General features: G+C 39.4%; 1 protein-coding gene across 1 annotated transcript in view; it reads right to left on the bottom strand.

The window, feature by feature from the left end:
• The window catches only part of TBC1D15 (TBC1 domain family member 15), a 39372-nt gene that overhangs the window by 7193 nt on the left and 13721 nt on the right, over nt 1–18458 (bottom strand). The window contains exons 4-14 of the mRNA XM_084810479.1: nt 17608–17746; nt 16049–16259; nt 13511–13604; nt 12197–12394; nt 11952–12080; nt 10326–10429; nt 9707–9801; nt 8238–8354; nt 6746–6846; nt 5134–5233; nt 4648–4745 (exon numbers count right to left, since the gene is read on the bottom strand). Coding sequence (XP_084666605.1) covers nt 4648–4745; nt 5134–5233; nt 6746–6846; nt 8238–8354; nt 9707–9801; nt 10326–10429; nt 11952–12080; nt 12197–12394; nt 13511–13604; nt 16049–16259; nt 17608–17746 — 1386 coding nt within the window. The remainder of the gene's footprint in view (nt 1–4647; nt 4746–5133; nt 5234–6745; nt 6847–8237; nt 8355–9706; nt 9802–10325; nt 10430–11951; nt 12081–12196; nt 12395–13510; nt 13605–16048; nt 16260–17607; nt 17747–18458) is intronic.

The raw sequence follows: 18458 nt of genomic DNA on the forward strand, positions 1-18458 counted from the left end.
CTTAGATATATTGATTCTCTACATATTTATTGTTTACCATAATACTTTCTAGTTTCTTCATATTATTTAGTGGTGATAGATCAAATCTATTTCTTGTGTCCAAGACCCTTATTGTCTGGGTTGTCTTCTTGAACCTAAAAAATAGAAACCATGGGCTTCTGAACAGGACTGCTTGATGCTCTTATGCAAAGCTGCATTAGGTCATCTTTTAAAGTTGTACTCTTGTTGTTGTTCAGTCGTTCAGTCGTGTCCAACTCTTCGTGACCCCATGGACCATAGCACGCCAGGCCTTCCTGTCCTGCGCTCTCTCCCGGAGCGTGCTCAAGTTCATATTCATTGCATCCGTGATGCTATCTAGCCATCTCATCCTCTGCCGTCCCCTTCTCCTTTTGCCTTCAGTCTTTCCCAGCATCAGGGTCTTTTCCAGGGAGTTTTCTCTTCGCATTAGGTGGCCAAAATATTGGAGCTTCAGCTTCATTATCTGTCCTTCCAATGAGCACTCAGGGTTGATTTCCTTTAGGATGGACTGATTTGACCTCCTTGCAGTCCAGGGGACTCGTAAGAGTCTTCTCCAGCACCACAGTTCGAAAGCATCAATTCTTCGGCGCTCAGCCTTTCTTATAGTCCAGCTCTCACAGCCATACATTACTACTGGGAAAACCATAGCTTTGATTAGACGGACCTTTGTCAGCAAGGTGATGTCTCTGCTTCTTACTATGCTGTCTAGGTTGGCCATAGCTTTCCTCCCAAGGAGCAAGCGTCTTTTAATTTCATGGCTACAGTCACCGTCTGCGGTGATCTTGGAGCCCAAGAAAGTAAAATCTGTCACTGCTTCCATTTCTTCCCCTTCTATATGCCAGGACGTGATGGGGCCAGATGCCATGATCTTCGTTTTTTTAATGTTGAGTTTCAAACCAGCTTTTGCACTCTCCTCTTTCACCCTCAACAAGAGGCTCTTGAGATCCTCTTCGCTTTCTGCCATTAGGGTGGTATCGTCTGCATATCGGAGGTTGTTGATCATTCTCCCGGCAATCTTAATTCCGACCTCTGATTCATCCAACCCGGCATTTCTCATGATGTACTCTGCATATAAGTTAAATAAGCAGGGTGACAATATGCAGCCTTGTCGTACTCCTTTCCCAATTTTGAACCAATCGGTTGTTCCATGTCTGGTTCTTACTGTTGCTTCTTGACCCTCGTACAGGTTTCTCAGGAGACAGGTAAGGTGGTCTGGTACTCCCATCACTTTAAGAATTTGCCACAGTTTGTTGTGATCCACACAATCAAAGGCTTTAGCGTAGTCAATGAAGCAGAAATAGACGTTTTTCTGGAATTCTCTTGCTTTCTCCATGATCCAGCGAATGTTGGCGATTTGATCTCTAGTTCCTCTGCCTCTTCAAAACCCAGCTTGTACTTCCGGTAGTTCTCGGTTCGCATACTGCTGAAGCCTAGCTTGTAGGATTTTGAGCATCACCTTGCTGGCATGTGAAATGAGCGCAATGGTGCGGTAGTTTGAACACTCTTTGGCATTGCCCTTCTTTGGAATTGGAATGTAAACTGACCTTTTCCAGTCTTGTGGCCACCGTTGAGTGTTCCAGATTTGTTGGCATATTGAATGCAGCACTTTAACAGCATCATCTTTTAGGATTTTAAATAGCTCAGCTGGAATACTGTCATCTCCGCTAGCTTTGTTGTTACTAATGCTTCCTAAGGCCCACTTGACTTCACTCTCGAGGATGTCCGGCTCAAGTTCAGTGACCGCACTATCATGGCTATCAGGGACATTCAGATCTTTCCTGTATAGTTCTTCTGTGTATTCTTGCCACCTCTTCTTAATCTCATCTGCTTCTGTTAGGTCCCTGCCTTCTTTGTCCTTTATCATGCCCGTCTTTGCACAAAACGTTCCCTTGAGATCTCCAATTTTCTTGAAGAGATCTCTAGTCTTTCCCATTCTGTTGTTTTCCTCGATTTCTGTGCATTGTTCATTTAAGAAGGCCTTCTTGTCTCTCCTTGCTATTCTCTGGAATTCTGCATTCAGTTGGGTATATCTTCCCCTTTCTCCCTTGCTTTTCGCTTCCCTTCCTTCATGGATCACTGCCTTGTTGTGGCGAAGGGGCTTGCGTAACTCAGTGAAGCCATAAGCTATGCCGTGCAGGGCCACCCAAGACGGACAGGTCATGGCAGAGAGTTCTGACAAAATGTGGTCCACTGGAGAAGGAAATGGCAACCCACTCCAGTATTCTTGCCAAGAAAACCCCATGGAACGTATCACAAGGCTAAAGTTGTACTCTACAGCATTACAAATAAATGCTTCCATGCTATTTTTAAATGCTTGGAAATTTCAGTCTGAAGCATCATTCAACTTCTGTATCTTTCCACAATTTAAAACTGACTATATCTATAATTCCCAAGGTCTACAAATAATGCTCATTTTTCTGGAAGCTTAATTATATCAGTGGGGAAAAATAGTTTGCCAACTTTTCATTATAGATTTCATTAAAGGTTATAAATGTTTCAGTGTTTGTAGCTCTAATTAAACCTTTATCTACATAGTTCATAAGCAAGGTATTGTATTTTTGTTTCTATAATTAATTCCTTGGTGCAGAGTTTTCTGGAGACCCTGACAAGCCAAATGGTAGAGCTATGTCCTGAAAGCATCTGCCATCCACAATGGATATCAGATATTACTGGCAGGTCCTTGGCATCCTTATGTGGGATCATGATTGTTTTCTGGTCCTGATTTTCAACCACTAGTCTTGAAAGCATAGTGGAGTAAATGGCTAACAAAATAGAGTTAATCAGGAAAAGCAACCTTTTCAGGACTCTTAAAACTGCAGCAAGTATGTGTTCTCCACCCTGGGAACAGAAAAAGAGAAGGAAATACAAAAATCTTGCTATAGTGACTGATAGTATTGACCACTGGTTGACTGAAGCCACCAGCTGGTATGGGGGAGGTAGATCAGTGTGTTGCTGACAGTAAGCGACAAAAAGAAGAAGACAAGCGAAGGGCAACTTAGTCCATTTTCTTTAGTAGAGGAAGGACTCCATCACCAACTTTAGTTAAGAAAAGCTGATTTTCCATGAAATTGGCAACAGTAATTTTGTGTGGCTTGCCCAATCATATCTAAGCAAGGAGAATGTTACTTTTGTACTTGCAGTGTAAAATGGGGGCAGGGGTGGGTGGGTGGGTGGGTGGGAGAGAGACAGAATGAATGGGAACCAACTCAGAGTTAGGTTTAAAACCACAACTTTATTAGCTATGGGTTCCGTAAATTTGGCTGCCCAAGTGTAGGGAACAAGGATGGTATGATGGTAGATTATGTGAACCATCTCTGTCTACCTACAATCACCTTATCTTCAGGTGGATTCACAGTGGGTTGGAAAACCATAGCCAAAGAATGCTCATCAACGGCTCAAACTGGAGGTGCTGCAGGGATATGTCTTGAACTTGGTACTGTTCTAAATCATTGATAAAAATGTTGATGAAGGAATGCTGGGAATCCTTATCAAATTTGCAGAGGGCACCAAACAGGAAAGAACAGGTAACACTTCAGAAGCTAGGAACAAAGTCTGATTTTGACAAAATGGGAAACTGGGCTGAAACAGAAAATGAAATTCAGTGACCAGTGCAAAGTTCTGCATTGGGGAGAGGGGGGAATCAAATATCCAGATGCAGGATGGGAGATAGCAGGCTTGACAATGGTAGATGTGAAAAGGATCTCAGTCCATCACAAGCTGAAGGTGACTGAGCAGTGTGCTGCTGCTCCAAAAAAGGCTAATGCATTTAGGCTGCATTAAGAGAGCCATAGTTTTCAAGTCATAGGAAGTAATTGTTCCACTTTATTCCACACTGGTCAGACTTCATCTGAAGTTCTGGGCACTGTACTTTAAATATGACGGAGACAAATTGGAATGGGTTCAGAGGAGGGCAATGAAGATGGTCAGGGGCATGCAAAACAAGTGCTATGAGGAAAGGTTGAAGGAACTGGGTATGTTCAGCCTGCAGGAGAGAAGACTGAGGTGGGTTGTGACTGCATTCTTCAAATGCCTGAAAGGCTGTCTCATAGAAAGAAAAAAGACTTGTTCCCTGCTACCCCAAAATGGTACAACTAGATCTAATGAGCTGAAGTAAAGGAAGGTAGATTTAAGGAGAAATGTAATGGTAAAAGAAATTCAGGAATGGAGGTCTTCAAGCAGAGGCTAGACAGCCATCTCTTAGAGATGCTTTAGTTCTGGATTTCTTATATTAACCAGGGGGTTGGACCTGATGGCCTACAAGGCCCCTCTACTTCTATGATTTTAAGTGGCCCAGGAACAGAGAGTAGTCTCCACGCTGGTCTTCACACGCACAGAAAGTCAGGAGCCGACTGGCCAAGGATTTAGATGAATGGGTGGCATGCACAGCAAGGTACCAGTCCCAAGGTCAAGTACTGAAGCCCCACCACTCCTACCTCCATGACCCCACTTGGCAAAAAGTTGGCCCCAGAAGGCAGTTTTGCCAGCTTCTGTCCTTCAGATAGATGCCACTATTATGCATTTCCCTTAATATTATAGAGTTTAACTCCTTTATTCTCCTTGATCATAACATCTCCAGCATTTAAGAAAACGTAACAAAGTTAGATGCTAAAGTAAAAACTATTTTATTACCTCCCATAAGCGAAGAATATCTGGAAAGCTAAATTCTCTTTTAAATCTTATTAGAAGCCACCGGAAGCAAAAATACAGGTACCCTGAATCCTGAGATTCTAAAGAAATAAAAGAAATACACATAAATCCTTGATAGAAAAGCTGGTTGTGAATTTCAGTCATCAAAATGACTGGAATTATCTACTGAAGATGTCATTTAGCTTGGTCTAGAATGGGGGCGGGGGATGACGACGACGACAAACATAATTATTCATAAATATTGTCTATCCTCTCTTTGAACATTCATTGTCAAATCAATACAGGAGTCTAACCATTGCTACCTAAACAACTCTGGGACTAAGAGGAAAAATTATCTGACAGGTTAGATAGAAGTTGTATCTTATATAAATGAGAAAGTAATTAGTGCAGGAAAGGCATTTTAAAGAATTGTCTAGAATATCTGAACACGCCAATAAGAACAGTGGTGTTTTGAGACAGTATACATACCCAAATAACTGCAAAATCCACTATCTAGCAAGCGTAGTAAAGTACTAAGTTGAATTAGTTGTGTCTTCATACCCTGCATTTGCTCTTCAAAATTCTGGTGCTTAATGGGAAACAAGTTTATCAAATAGTTATATTCTACATGAGTGCTAAGATCAGTCTTCAGTCAAAACAGTTATATAGAGACAAAACTAATCATAAATGTAATTTTTGACTCCAATGGTTGATCTGCTAACTTTAATCTAGTAGAAACTTGAAGCAAAATAATAGTAGTAATAATATGGAAGTCTGAGCACTATGCTCAGTGTTATCTATACTGTATCTTCCTAAATTATATTTAAGCAGTGACTCCTGTATGACTTGATTTATCTGCTTCTAAACTATTTACAGTATATGTCCTATGTGTATTTAATGAAAAAGTGCAGCTGTTCTTAGAAATATTTTAAAGGCATTTTAAACAAGAACTGTACAGATAGTTTTTAAAGTTACACAGGTAAGACCGATTCTCACATTTCTCTACGTGAGATAGGATATTGGTCCTTATGTATGCATTTGTGTGTGTTCTCTGAACTGGGCATATCTGTGTCCATCCAAGCACACGATAGTTGCCTCTCAAATAAGGGAGTTGAAAGACTGCCAGTGGGTAGAATACAGAAATCAGAGTATTGTATACACACCAAACATTGTATGTCATTTTCAACACAGCAGTGGAGTGCATATAGTTCCACACACTTATAGGTGCTGAATTGCTGGCTTTAAGGTATAATGGAATAAAACATGGGCACCCAGATGAAGTGTTCTGCCCACGATCCACCCTCTTCAGCATGTGGAAAGCAGGGGGGCTCCCCACAGAACACAACAACTTTACACCGGTAAAGCTACAATTTGCCCAGCCATTCCTAGTAGGCCAACATCTTCCTCATTAACACATATTTCAGGGCATCGCTATGCCCTGGGCCGTCCTGCTGCCAGGTGATCATTTAAGAACCAAGGAAGTTCACACTGGCAAGATTGTTCTTAAACTGGCATTTTGTTTACTTATTTAGAAGCCCTTTTGCCCCACTCTTCAGAGAAACAGGCTCCCAGAATGTATGGCTTACCTACATTCAATAAAAACAAGAGTCCTTGCCCACAGACTTGCAATTTAAATGACACAACATGAAAGGAAAAAGAGGATGCAAGAGGAAAAAAGCAAACCCAGGCACCTATTCTTAAAGTTAAATAGTTCTTATAATGACCAGCTGGAATGGGAAATACCAAAAGATGGTACACTTTGAAAGTACCAGCAGATACAGCTTGCTGAACAATAGATGAAAACTTCCCGACACACAAGAACACACAGCTCCTGTTTTAATTATGTGTGCAACCTACTTTAGAAGACACCTTACACTGTGACTACATGGGTAAAGTTTAGAATATCCTCAATGCTGCCTTCTTCAGTTACCTTCGAAATTATTAAACATAAATTTTCTGTTTGGGTATCTTCCTATACTCTATATAAGAAATAGTACAAAAATTGCTTACCAAATTTAACGTTAAACAGAGACAGTAAAGTAAGAAATGTACACAAACTGCAACTTAAAATGACAATAAGACAAAAAATGAAACTATTTACCATTTGATCCATGTACAATGCAAAGCACCAAAAAGCATCCACTTCATTCTCCATCACGTATAAAATAGGAGAAAGTAAGTCACTCATTCCCTGAACATAGCCTTAAATAAAAAGAAATGAGAAACTGTTTAATAGGACAATTGGAAACTTCACCTGAAATCTTTAAAAGATTATGGTTTCGTCTCTCCCTTCCTGAGGTGCCAAGTTCTGTATTTAAGATCAAACCATAAGCAGGGGTGAAGAACTTTTACTGTGGGGGACCAGATGACCCCCACTGGGAACAGTGTGGCCCGGATCATGTCAGTGAGCAGAGCCATGCCTCTGAAGTCTGTTTGGTTCTGATTTCAACTGACAAATGAGGCATCCTAGACTATAGAATGCCCTCCTGCAACAGGTCTGCACATTTAGATGAAACGAAGTACTACTGTTTCAGTGAAATTTGCTTCCATGTTTTTAAAAGCATGGAAAAGACAGACACTCTCAAACATATGACGGCAGAAGTTACTACTCTGTAAGAGGAATTAATGTATCTCCCTTCTTTAAGACTCAGAGGATCAGCACCTTTGATTCTTAGCATTTTAGTAGATAAAAAAACTCCTCATAGCAGAGTTGCTTCAACCCTTTTATTTTGGCTGCCCTTTTTCTGGTCTACAATATTCTGTGTGAGGTGCAGTGACGGGAGCTGTACATGGTATCCCAAGTGTGGTCACACCATAGATCCAAGAGCTTTAAACAACAGCAGCAAGGAGAATGGGACAGAAGGCACACAAATAACATTGTGGCAAGAAAGGCACAGAATCACAAGAAAGTTTAGCTTACTTTTCACTGAGATAATAAACCTATGTCTGAATGGTACTACTACTGAGCTCACATGACAGTCTGTCTTCACACATAAGCATTTCTATACTGTACACTAATGACAATAAATATAGAAAACTCACATACCAGAAAGAAGGATAGGCTGTGATCCTTCTCAAGATGTGCCAGTTTTCTATGTGGAGCCATTTTTATTTTTCTCTATATATCCATCTATAAATAGTTAGATATAAACTTGAGGAGAATTTAATCATGAGCCCGCCCCTGGTAGTCTGAAGTGGTACAGCCCAGACATAGGTTTAACATCTCAATGAAGCCTAATAAGAACATAATTTAAGAAAAGGCATGCTGGATCAGACCAAATCTAGTCCAGTACCTCTAACACTGTATAGCACAGCAGAAGGAGGCTTGGGGGGCGGTGATATCCTCCCCACCCCTCCTGAATCCCTTCCCTTGAGAGGCCTCAGCAACATTTCAAGCACTGCTCTTTGGTTTTGTTGCAAGTCTCACTTGTCCCCAACAGTTACCTTAAGATATACAAAAATTAATTTATCAAGTACAGGTAAGTTGAACTACAGGATTTCAAAATGCAATACTTTTAAGACTGAATATATCAGGCCTTTGCTGAAGACTAATTTCAAGAAGTAACTATAGACATAAAAAGAGACCTACTTACCCAAGTCAAAGTCATACATACAATAGGTCATCAAAATGTCATGAAGTAAGATCAACCCAGGATTATCTTGGCCTTCATAAAACTTGTTCGTTCGGTCTGTTCTGTTTACATCTTTTTCTGAAAAATAGCACACAGATTTAATGCATTTTCAAAACAGCTTCTGCTAAGCCTATATCTAAAAAATTCAGAATGCTCTTTAAGTTTCCAATTTCAAAAACACTGAGCTTTGAAGTGTCTAGTAAGACAAGTGAATTCCTAGGATGTCATTTAAAATGCATTAAAGCAGCTTTTAAGAGTATTTAAAGGAAAAAAATTCTTCCTGCCTCAAATAGGATGATTTCTTATAAGCAGATTTTCAAACACTTTCTAAATGTTACACATGTTTTATAGAAACCTCATGATTAAAATGTAAAACATTTTCATTGAATTAAAACACACTAGAGTCTATTTCAGATATATTAAACGTAAAATGTCACTCAAATTTACTAGATATGTTGTTGCCTTAAATTTAATGGTGAAAAGCAGATATTCAATCAAGCCTAAATTAAAGGGATTCTGTTGAAGTTTTAATTGCTTGGTTTAGCATGAGATGGCATTATTAGGAAAATCCATCTTGTCATGTTTCTTTAATCACTGCCAAGCTTAGTTTCTTTACTCAGTCTCCAACATGTGGTACAGTTTTATGTTGCTTCAATTCACCACACAGTTGACACTACCAGCACCTGATTAAAACAGATTTTTTTATTTAAAAAGCCATAGAAAAAGAATAAACTTTGATTGTCCCAGCTACATTCGACTTTGACGTTACTAATTCCATTTCTGATTGTATTTAAAGGCTAAAAATAAAATCCCATTTAGCAGAGTCCAGTGTTAGAATAATTTAAATTGCAAAAGCAAAGACACTGGCTATTTCTAAGCTCCAAATCACACCTCCAAGTCAGTTCACTTCAAATGTGAGTTTGCCTCTCTGTTAGCAAAATATGTTTGAAACCCCAGAGAGAAAATCAGCTGGGGGAAGCAGCTTTGGAGCAGAAAAGCAATAAGCCAAGAAAGGGTTAGATGCCTCATCCCACACTGCTGCTCAGATTTGCCCACAATGTTTTAATATTCCAGAGCAAAAAAAGCACAATTTACTTAAGCACACTGAAATAACCGTGTCATGACAATACAAGAAGATGTATAAACAGAGTTGGAAGCCCACTATAATATTTTGCTCTTTTGTATGGATTATTAAACCCATTAATATGGTATTTCTCTTCTAGGCACAATGAAAGAGGGAGGTGGAGGAAGAGAAAGAAAGTACTGACTCTGACACAATGAACCAGATAGGTCATAACATGATTAAAGAAACAGCCTTTAAGGAACACAACAGGTAGATTATTCTAGGCAGTGATCACATCAACTCAATGTTGAATATTTTAAAGTTTATCAACAATGCATATTTTGCTTTCTATGCTTCTTAAGATTACCTATAAGACTTCTGTAGTCCCTCAGTCGATAGTTTCTTTTTTCTTGTTCTTCACTGACAGATTTCCACTGAAGCTTCATCCTGAAATACTCATCTCTGAAGGAAAAAAAATTAATTAGGAGTCTTACCTTATTAATATCATATTAATATGATAAGATTATATTTAAAACTTGAGCAGCAAAAATATGCTGCTTTATATAATATAATATATTATAATTATATAATGAGTATATAATATATAATATAATCAACAGCTACTTGGTACTTTGAGCAAAAATAACATGCAGACTGAGCTCAAGGGAGATAGGACACGTGGGTATACAGGACACATTAGCCTTCTGTAAGATGGGACAGCCTTCTGTAAGATGTCCTGTGGTCTGTTTAGCTGGAGCAGGGGGCAGACAAGGAAGGATCCCCTTGTACGGGCACAGCTGTAATGTACGCTTATTGTTCAGCCTGTATTAGCCTTTAAGAAAGTCTGATATAAGCTAACCATCTAGTGGCGATGACATTAAACAGTTGTCTTGCAAATACACCAAGTCTACTCCATATCATGACAAATATTGGTAATTTAAAAGTTGCTTACACATACTTTACAACACTAAAGTGCCTGCACTTACGTTTTCCTTTTCTGCACGTTTGTTCTCTCTTCCCTAGTACTGTGCCAAGAATAATAACCCAAAAGAAATTTCCACACCTCCTTCCTCAAAGCATGACAAAGCCCCTAAAGTAAAGAGAACATAATAAATAAAAGAAACATCTGGCACTTTTTAAGTAACAACAACAACAACAACTTTTGGATCAAAGGAATAGAGTAGTTTTATGGTAGGTAGCTTTAACTTCCTTTATTGCTATCTACTGTTCTTTTGCTTTCGTTGTTGGACTTCTTTTGGTCACCTCTTGTGCAGTGATGATGATTCGATTTTGTCAAGGCTACCTAGTTTCTTCAACTTCTCTTCAGAATACTCACTAAGACATAGACTTTTCCTACCTTAATATTTTGACTTTTTAAATAAAGTTTATATACTTTTGAGCTTCGTAACTTACAGATTTTCCATACTGTCTTCCTTTCTAGCCCCCCTTCCATGTTCCCTCTCATAACTTATCAATACTTAGACTGCAAGTCTTTTGGAAGTGACAAGTCTTTTCTAAGTTTAGTTTATCTACTATAAAAATAATAACAATGATAATTCAGAGCAACAGTTTATTTAAAAATAAACTACAGTATGCTTTTCAGGTTTAATTAAAATCACTATGTTTACGGAGAAACCAAATCTTAATTCTACAAATAACTGTCACCAAGAATCATAAAATAGTAGGGTTGGAAGGGGCCTATAAGACCACCAAGTCCAACCCTCTGCTCGATACAGGAATCTAAGTCAGTACCAAAAGAAGTTATATTTGCCTTTGCCTAGGGCCATCTAAAAGAAACAAGATTAATACAAGCATCCAAGTGGTATTGTGCAGCTTACTGTTACAAGCTAGTGGCGCAATAGAGGAGGGGCCTCTCAGTGGTAGAGCGCATTCAGAAGATCCCAGGTTCAATCACCAGCATCTCCAGGTAGGGCTGGAAAAGCTCCTGCCTGAAATTCTGGAGAGCCACTGCTAGTCAGCATCAAGAATGGGATAGACAGACCAATGGTCTGACTCGGTATAAGGCAGCTTCCTATGTTTCTACTCAAACTTTCTCGGGAATTCTCCTAACCTACACTTTGTTCATATCCAGTATACTTTGCAAATTTCCTCCTCAAGACAGCTCTTTTCCATAAATGGTTATGGATTAAGGAGTAGGCTTAAAGCCTTGTTGGACTTCACTTAAACCTTGTATTAAGGCTGGCACATTCTACTAATTTCTCTTCTAAAGGACTGCAGAGTTCATTTTTTATTTGCTGCATGTTTTTCTCTACAATGTTCAGCTGAGGGGCAGCTATTCCTAGACCCCCACATGCAACAACTGATTCAGTATCAGGCACTCAAGCAATTTGCAATATCACTGCATTACCTAGTTGTCACTAGAAATGGCACAATTACCTGAACCTGACTCATGGTGACATTGAGCCCAGAATAAATGGGCTCAAAAATACCCTTACATTGTTTATATTAAGCCATAGAACTGCTACCTGCATGATTTTTAATTTTATCCAAAGTTCTGGAGGGATGACCAAACTTGCACGTTTGTTGGCTAGCCACAATCCAAACAATAAGAAATCAAACACAACTTTTTAAAGAGAATTCTAAGATATTACCCCTCTGAATATCATTTGCTTCATAGAGTCAACATTTAAGATTCTTCCTTCAGAATCCATGGTCTTAGTCCATTCTTCAACTGACACTGGTTGCCTTCTGTGAACTTCAGGTCGCTTTCCTAGATCAATCTAAAATATGCACCAGAAAGCTGTTACATTATTGCTAAGGCACTAATTTTAAAACCACCCACAGATGAACGTCTTGTTATCTAAATTTCCAAGAACTTAAAAGAGCCAACACTCACTCGTGTAATGACTTCAAATCCTGGTTCTTCTTGTTGATTTATTTTTAGTCCTGGAATAGCATCACTAATGAAGTCTGCCATTTCTGATGGAGGCCGTTGCTGAGCTGTCAAATCACTTCCTCGTAAACTATCAAAAATATAGTTGGTCACTTTAGAAAGTCTTCCCATTGTTGCTGTGTAAGGATCCTTTTTCAATTTCTGAGAACAGGATGAGAGTAAATTTTAAAGAATGGCTCATGTAAATTTTTAAACATTTAGAAGAATTTAAAAGTGTTGATCATGTGAGTTATAACTGATGTAAGTTGTGCCCAAAAGACTATCCCCTCAGTACGGAAAAGAGAAGGGAAAAGCTGTTATTGCTGATCAGCAGTTGAGTGGAGACAAGAGTTTTTCCTATTGTGGCAACCTGGGCGGGGAGGTTTAAACCTCCCTGCCCAGTGCACCACGATGGGGATGAAAATGGCCTCCTGCCTTCTCAACTGATCCGCATGAATCAGCTGAGAAAGTGGGTCTGGAAAGAGAGAAAGAGAGAGTCGTGGTCATGCCCACTCTGGTTCCTGGCCACCCCCACTGCTGGCATGTGGCCCCGAGAGGTTTCCCAGGTGGCAATCTGGCCCTCAAGCTGAAAAAGGTTCTTCACCCCTGGGCAATAGAAATCTGTAAAATACAACTCCAATAGAATGGATTACAGCTTCTGTCACCAGATGGGGCTGGAAGAATTGCAGCAGAAGAGGAATACTCCAGGTCTGTGCACTTTAATGCCTTGGGGAGGTTGAACCCCAGTGACATGGATACATGCCCATTTTCATTACCTTGTTTTTTTTTCCAGATTAATTTTCAGCTTGCTCATCTGAAATCAGGCCCTTCATTGAGACCTAGACCACAGAAGCCTTGGTATGACTGGAAAGAGAAATAACGCCTGATCTTTGCATGATTTCATCCACTGCCTTCACCACTGCACTGAACACAGGGAGGGGTGAATGTGCACAGGATGGAACCCTACAACATTCTACAGGGAAGATCCAGAAGTAGTGATGAAAAGTTGTGCAAGGGAGTGATAATGTACATGACTTTTATTACTTGGAAAATACCCACCCTGATTCAACAAAATTACAGCCACCACAAAGTAATTGTAAAGCTGTAAATATTTCATGTTATACAGAAGATATATAGATATATAGATATACATACATACACACACACACACATATACATGCACATCTGCCAACAGTGTTAATTGCTTTCAAGAAATAGGCGTTTTAATATCCCGAATCATAAACTTAAAAAGTACAACAAATACTAGATCACACAGACCTGTATTAGACCATATGTTGGTTCATCAAGGAGATTTTCAAAGGACTGTGGAATACTCTGACAGTTCACAAGAATCCTTTTATCCTGTGGAGATCTGAGGACAAGAACAAAAAACATTTTTGGGCAATCCAACAATACAGCCATTACATTTGAGAAATTTTATTTTATTTTATTTATTGCATTTATACCCCACCTTTTTTCCTCTTGCAAGGAACCCAAGGTGGCTTACATTAACCTCCTCCTCTCCATTTTATCCTCACAACAACAACCCTGTGAGGTGGGTTGGGCTGAGAGTCTGTGACTGGCCCAAAGTCACCCAGTGAGCTTCCATGGCCGAGTGGGGACTAGAACCCGGATCTCCCAGCTCCTAGTCCAACACTCTTGCCACAACACCATACTGGCTGAATTCTTTGTGCAACAGTTTAAGTTGTATACATGTGTATGTATACACACATACACGCACGCACAATATAACACTAGCTAGAAAGTTAAAAGTATTTGATTATCAACCCTATTCAGGAAATTAGTTGACCGAATTCACTATTACTAGTTTCTGAAACAAAAACACGATTACTTTTATGCATTGTTACCTGGAACACCTACTGCCTATTATTAAAGCTCTAGATAAGACTTTTAATAAATGCTATCGCTTTCCAATACTAGCATGAGAGGATGCATCATCTGTGCCAGAGGATATGAAATTCAACAAGAGATTGCATCTTGAAGTCTGAAGAGGCTATATAATCAGTCCCGATGACATGGCTGTTAATAAACCAGAATGGGGGCTAATACAGTGCAAGAAGCAACGGTTCATGCTGTGTCATACTTAGCTAACCCACCAGATTTGAAATAAGACTCCTTAAGATAGCTCCATTTTAATTAAACTTGCCTTGGGCAATATCCACAATAAATGAGCATTACTTAACTTGCTTGGAGCAGTTATTTACAATACTGTTACCATGGAAATATGGACTGCGCCAATATAATTAAACTTAATTCAGTTTTTCAAAATAAATTATTTTTAAAAATTCTCTCTCATCTACTTCAAACTACTAATTTGGTACTAGTAACTAGAAAACTATTAAAAGCTAATAGAATGGGTCCTAACTAGAAAACGCCTACTCGCTCAAGAGTACATTTTTACAAGTAGTTCAAAGACACTCAATCATGGTCAGAACTAGATATGGGATGCAAACAAATGTTGTCGGCAATGCTACTCTTTGTTAATATTTGTTCAGTCTACTTCAGAAACCCCCTCCTCGCCACTGATCATCGGGTCTTTGACCAGGGACTACGGTAACCTTAGTTTTAGCGCGTGCCGTAGCTCAGTCTTCTATTTCTAAGAGTCCCACCCTTAAAAGCAGCCTAGAAATAAATAATTTTAGACAGACATACCCCAGTATCTAGATGAAATCATTCTTGTTATCTGGATTACCTATTTTGATCCAAGATGAGGATCACTAGAGGAAAATCTTTGAAGAGGCTATGAAATCAGGAAAAGGGTGTGCCGGAGACAGACCCAGGGGACAACAGTCCTTGAAGGCCTAGTTGTGTTCAGAACCAGCTAGGCCTTTAGTCCAGATACAAGGCTCTTCATACAGCTATAGATATGGAGTGGCCTCTGTATCCCTATATACATTTGTCAGAATAAGGATATTTTGTTTACAAAAGCTTGACCACTGTCATCTCAAGAAGAGCCCCCCAACTGAACTGCCGTTCTTGGGAGGGCAGAGAAGTGCTGTTGCCTTCCAGCTTTCCTATCAGCTATAGCTATAGTTTGAAAAATACCCCAAACTTGGCTGGGATTCTCTATTCAGCATCTGCACTCACTGCTGTAGATAGCTAGTAGGGGCAGGAGAATTTAGTAGCATAAGAGATTCTTACTCTAGCATTCCTTTCTCCCATGGTCACTGTTATCCTTCTTGCTATACCATGAGTATCAGCGGAGATCATCGACACATGAATGGTCCAAGCAAATCAATGACCCAGTTCACATGATCAAACAAGCTTGTTTTAATTTCCTGTGCATGCCAGGCACCATTTCCCTAATTACCCATCCAGGTGCAGCTTGTTGTGTTGTCTGAACTCACGCAGCACGGCTTGTTTGAGGGGGATACAACCCTCAAATAAACCATGGCCTATTGGAGGGTTTAAAACAAGCTGCTGCGGCTGATTTAAGCCAACATGGCATGTTTGATTGTGTGAACTGGCCCAATGTAAGTGTTCTTCAGAGAAATCTCTCTCATCTTTAATTTCTGCACCATACGTCAATTAAATAGCATCCTGCAGTAACATTACAAAAGACCGCAGGTTCTTTGTAAAGCCGTACTTGATAACTAAATTTAGTGTTCTAAAATTACAACAAACGTGTGAATTATCGAGCCTACTGATGTTAAGTATTAATAGAACTGGCAAGAATTTAATTACTTGCCGGTTTTTTAAAAAGTTATTCAACTTCTTGTGGTTGTTATACTGACTATGCAAACAACAGAAGTAGATTGATTTTTTTCTTCAGAAATCTTCACTAAGAATACTTACTCACAGAGAACCACATATTTTTTCAGTGACTGAATCAATAAGCTGCTGTCTCCATGATGGAAGTGAAGAGCTGGGAGGACAACATCATCCTTTAAACAGAACACCAAATAGGACCATCCCATTCCTTCTTTGTTTTGCTTAATAGACTTCAAATCTGTTAAACTAAACAGGAAGGACCACTTGCTCTCTCCATTTGTATGAACAGTCGCATCTGAAGAGGAAGAAAAATAATAATTTTGCTTCTTAGGTTTAAACCAGTATGCAATGCACAGCACTGGAAAATATCAACAGTACTTCTGAGAGTAAGTGTACATAGCATAATGTCAGCACACACTGCATTCAATTCTTAATTTTCAATAGTTCCTCTTCACCTGCCAATTCCTGACGAAGAAAACATTGAATTACACTCAGAAGGTCGCAGGTCCAATCTCTGGTTCAAAGAATATGGAGGGCTCTACCCAAGACTTTGGAAAGTCACATCCAGTACACTCTAGTCAACTAGCACTGGTCTGACAGTATAAGGCAACTTATATGTAACTATGCAATTTGACCAGCATCCACATATTTGAATTCTTTGTACATTCAACTCATTTAACTTTTTCCTTTCTAACCAACACCTAGGATAGCATCAGCTATCCTGTGCACTTGTAAACAGACTGTAGATCCCTCATCCATTTGTATGCAGCTTTCATGTATAAAAGTTCACCTGTTTTTGCAGTGACAAAATAAAATGGGCAGCGTTTTTTTTGAGGCTATAAATTCACTAGAGATTTGTACCCTGCTGCGAAGAGATCTCTCCATGATATAAACTCTTAAGCCCTAAGCTGATGATTCCTTACAGATATTCCAAATTATTTGATCTGTCCATAGAAGTTCAAAGACAGCTCTCAATTACCATACAATCAAGCTCTGAAATACCACATGATAGTACACGCTTTCACCCACTAGTGTCCAAACAACTACATGACCCTCTGACATATTAAACTAAAACATTCCCTTAGCTAGTTTCCGCCCTCCTCTCTTAAATAGAAATTAAAAAGTATTATTTCCTTAAGAGATACCATCATGTTGGGGAAGAAGCATTGTCCTTCTAGTCTAAATAACAGAAGGGAAGAACAGTTTTCTAAACATAACTAAACATAAGCCTCTTTACCCATTTCAACGGTAACCTAAAAATACATATTACTGGACAAAGAAGCAACAGGCTGCTTCATGGTTACAGACAATTCTACCAGAAAAAATAGAAGGTGTGGACGGTATCCCCTGGATTAGAGTGCTCATTGTTAACAAACATCCTTTTACACATATTCACCCTAATTCAGAAATGCAGAGCCTGCCGCTCCACTGCTGACAGGTAATTAGCACTATCAGCTGAGGAACGTTCTGTAAGCATAGAAGCAGATACTGTATGCAGCCTCCTTGCTGTTTTATGAATAAAAAGGGGACCATATACACAATCCTGGGCGTCTCTTCCACATGTAGAAACCTCTGCACTTGGGATCATCCGTCACTGGACTGGACCAACTATGGTGACACTAAAATATTGTAATACACAATACCTCCATTTGAATGTGGTTTCTTTTTAAAAGAGACCGTGTTGACCATATCCCATTCTGCTTCATAACTGTTCGTATGTTCTGGCCCTCGCAGAGTCTTTTCTTTAGGAGTCTGTACCCACTCAACAACTGAACTGGAATCCTAAACAAGATATCAAAACAACAGCAGCAGTTTTTCTTGCAACTAGTTATAAAAGCCATTTTTAGTTTCCATAACTATAAAGTGATCTTGTTAAAAAACAACAACAACACACCTTTTGTCAAAACCAATTGAAGCTAAAAGACAGAGTGAGCTGAACGTTAACATCCTTTGGAGAAAATAACTATGAAAGAGCAAGAAAATTTCGATTTATGTCTCAGCTCTGAAGAAACAGCAAGACACCTTAGAGCTTGTGAATAATAACTCAGGGATAGTAATATTCAGTCCTTCACTTGTCTAGGCCATTAGTCCTTTCCCAACTCCATGCTACAGTTTCCCTCCTCCCATTTTCCCAGTCACTGCAGGGTTTTTACTTCTGCCCCCCACTTCTAGCCTTAGAGGTTAAAGTAGAAGGAGAAAGACCTATGTACCATTATTGTGCTGGTATATGTTGTTAACACAAGCCTAACCCATGGAGGCTGAACACTGTTTTCTCTGCAGGCTTAGAGCTATGGGTACTTGGGTCAGAAGGAAAAAGAAGCCATTCCTGCAGCTTTCATAGAATAGCACCATGAAAGAACTCAAAACCTACAAGCTCTTTTCTTGAAAGCCTTATTAAATAATGTACTTAAAAACAACAAGAAGCATTTTATTTAGTCCTCCTGACCTTGGAAACGTTTTTGGAAATAAAATAGAAGCATGCCTGATTTAGCCA

This window comes from Heloderma suspectum, chromosome 7 (genome assembly GCF_057233095.1).
Source record: "Heloderma suspectum isolate Gila_16-S chromosome 7, 16-S_ref, whole genome shotgun sequence".
Lineage (NCBI taxonomy): Eukaryota > Metazoa > Chordata > Lepidosauria > Squamata > Helodermatidae > Heloderma > Heloderma suspectum.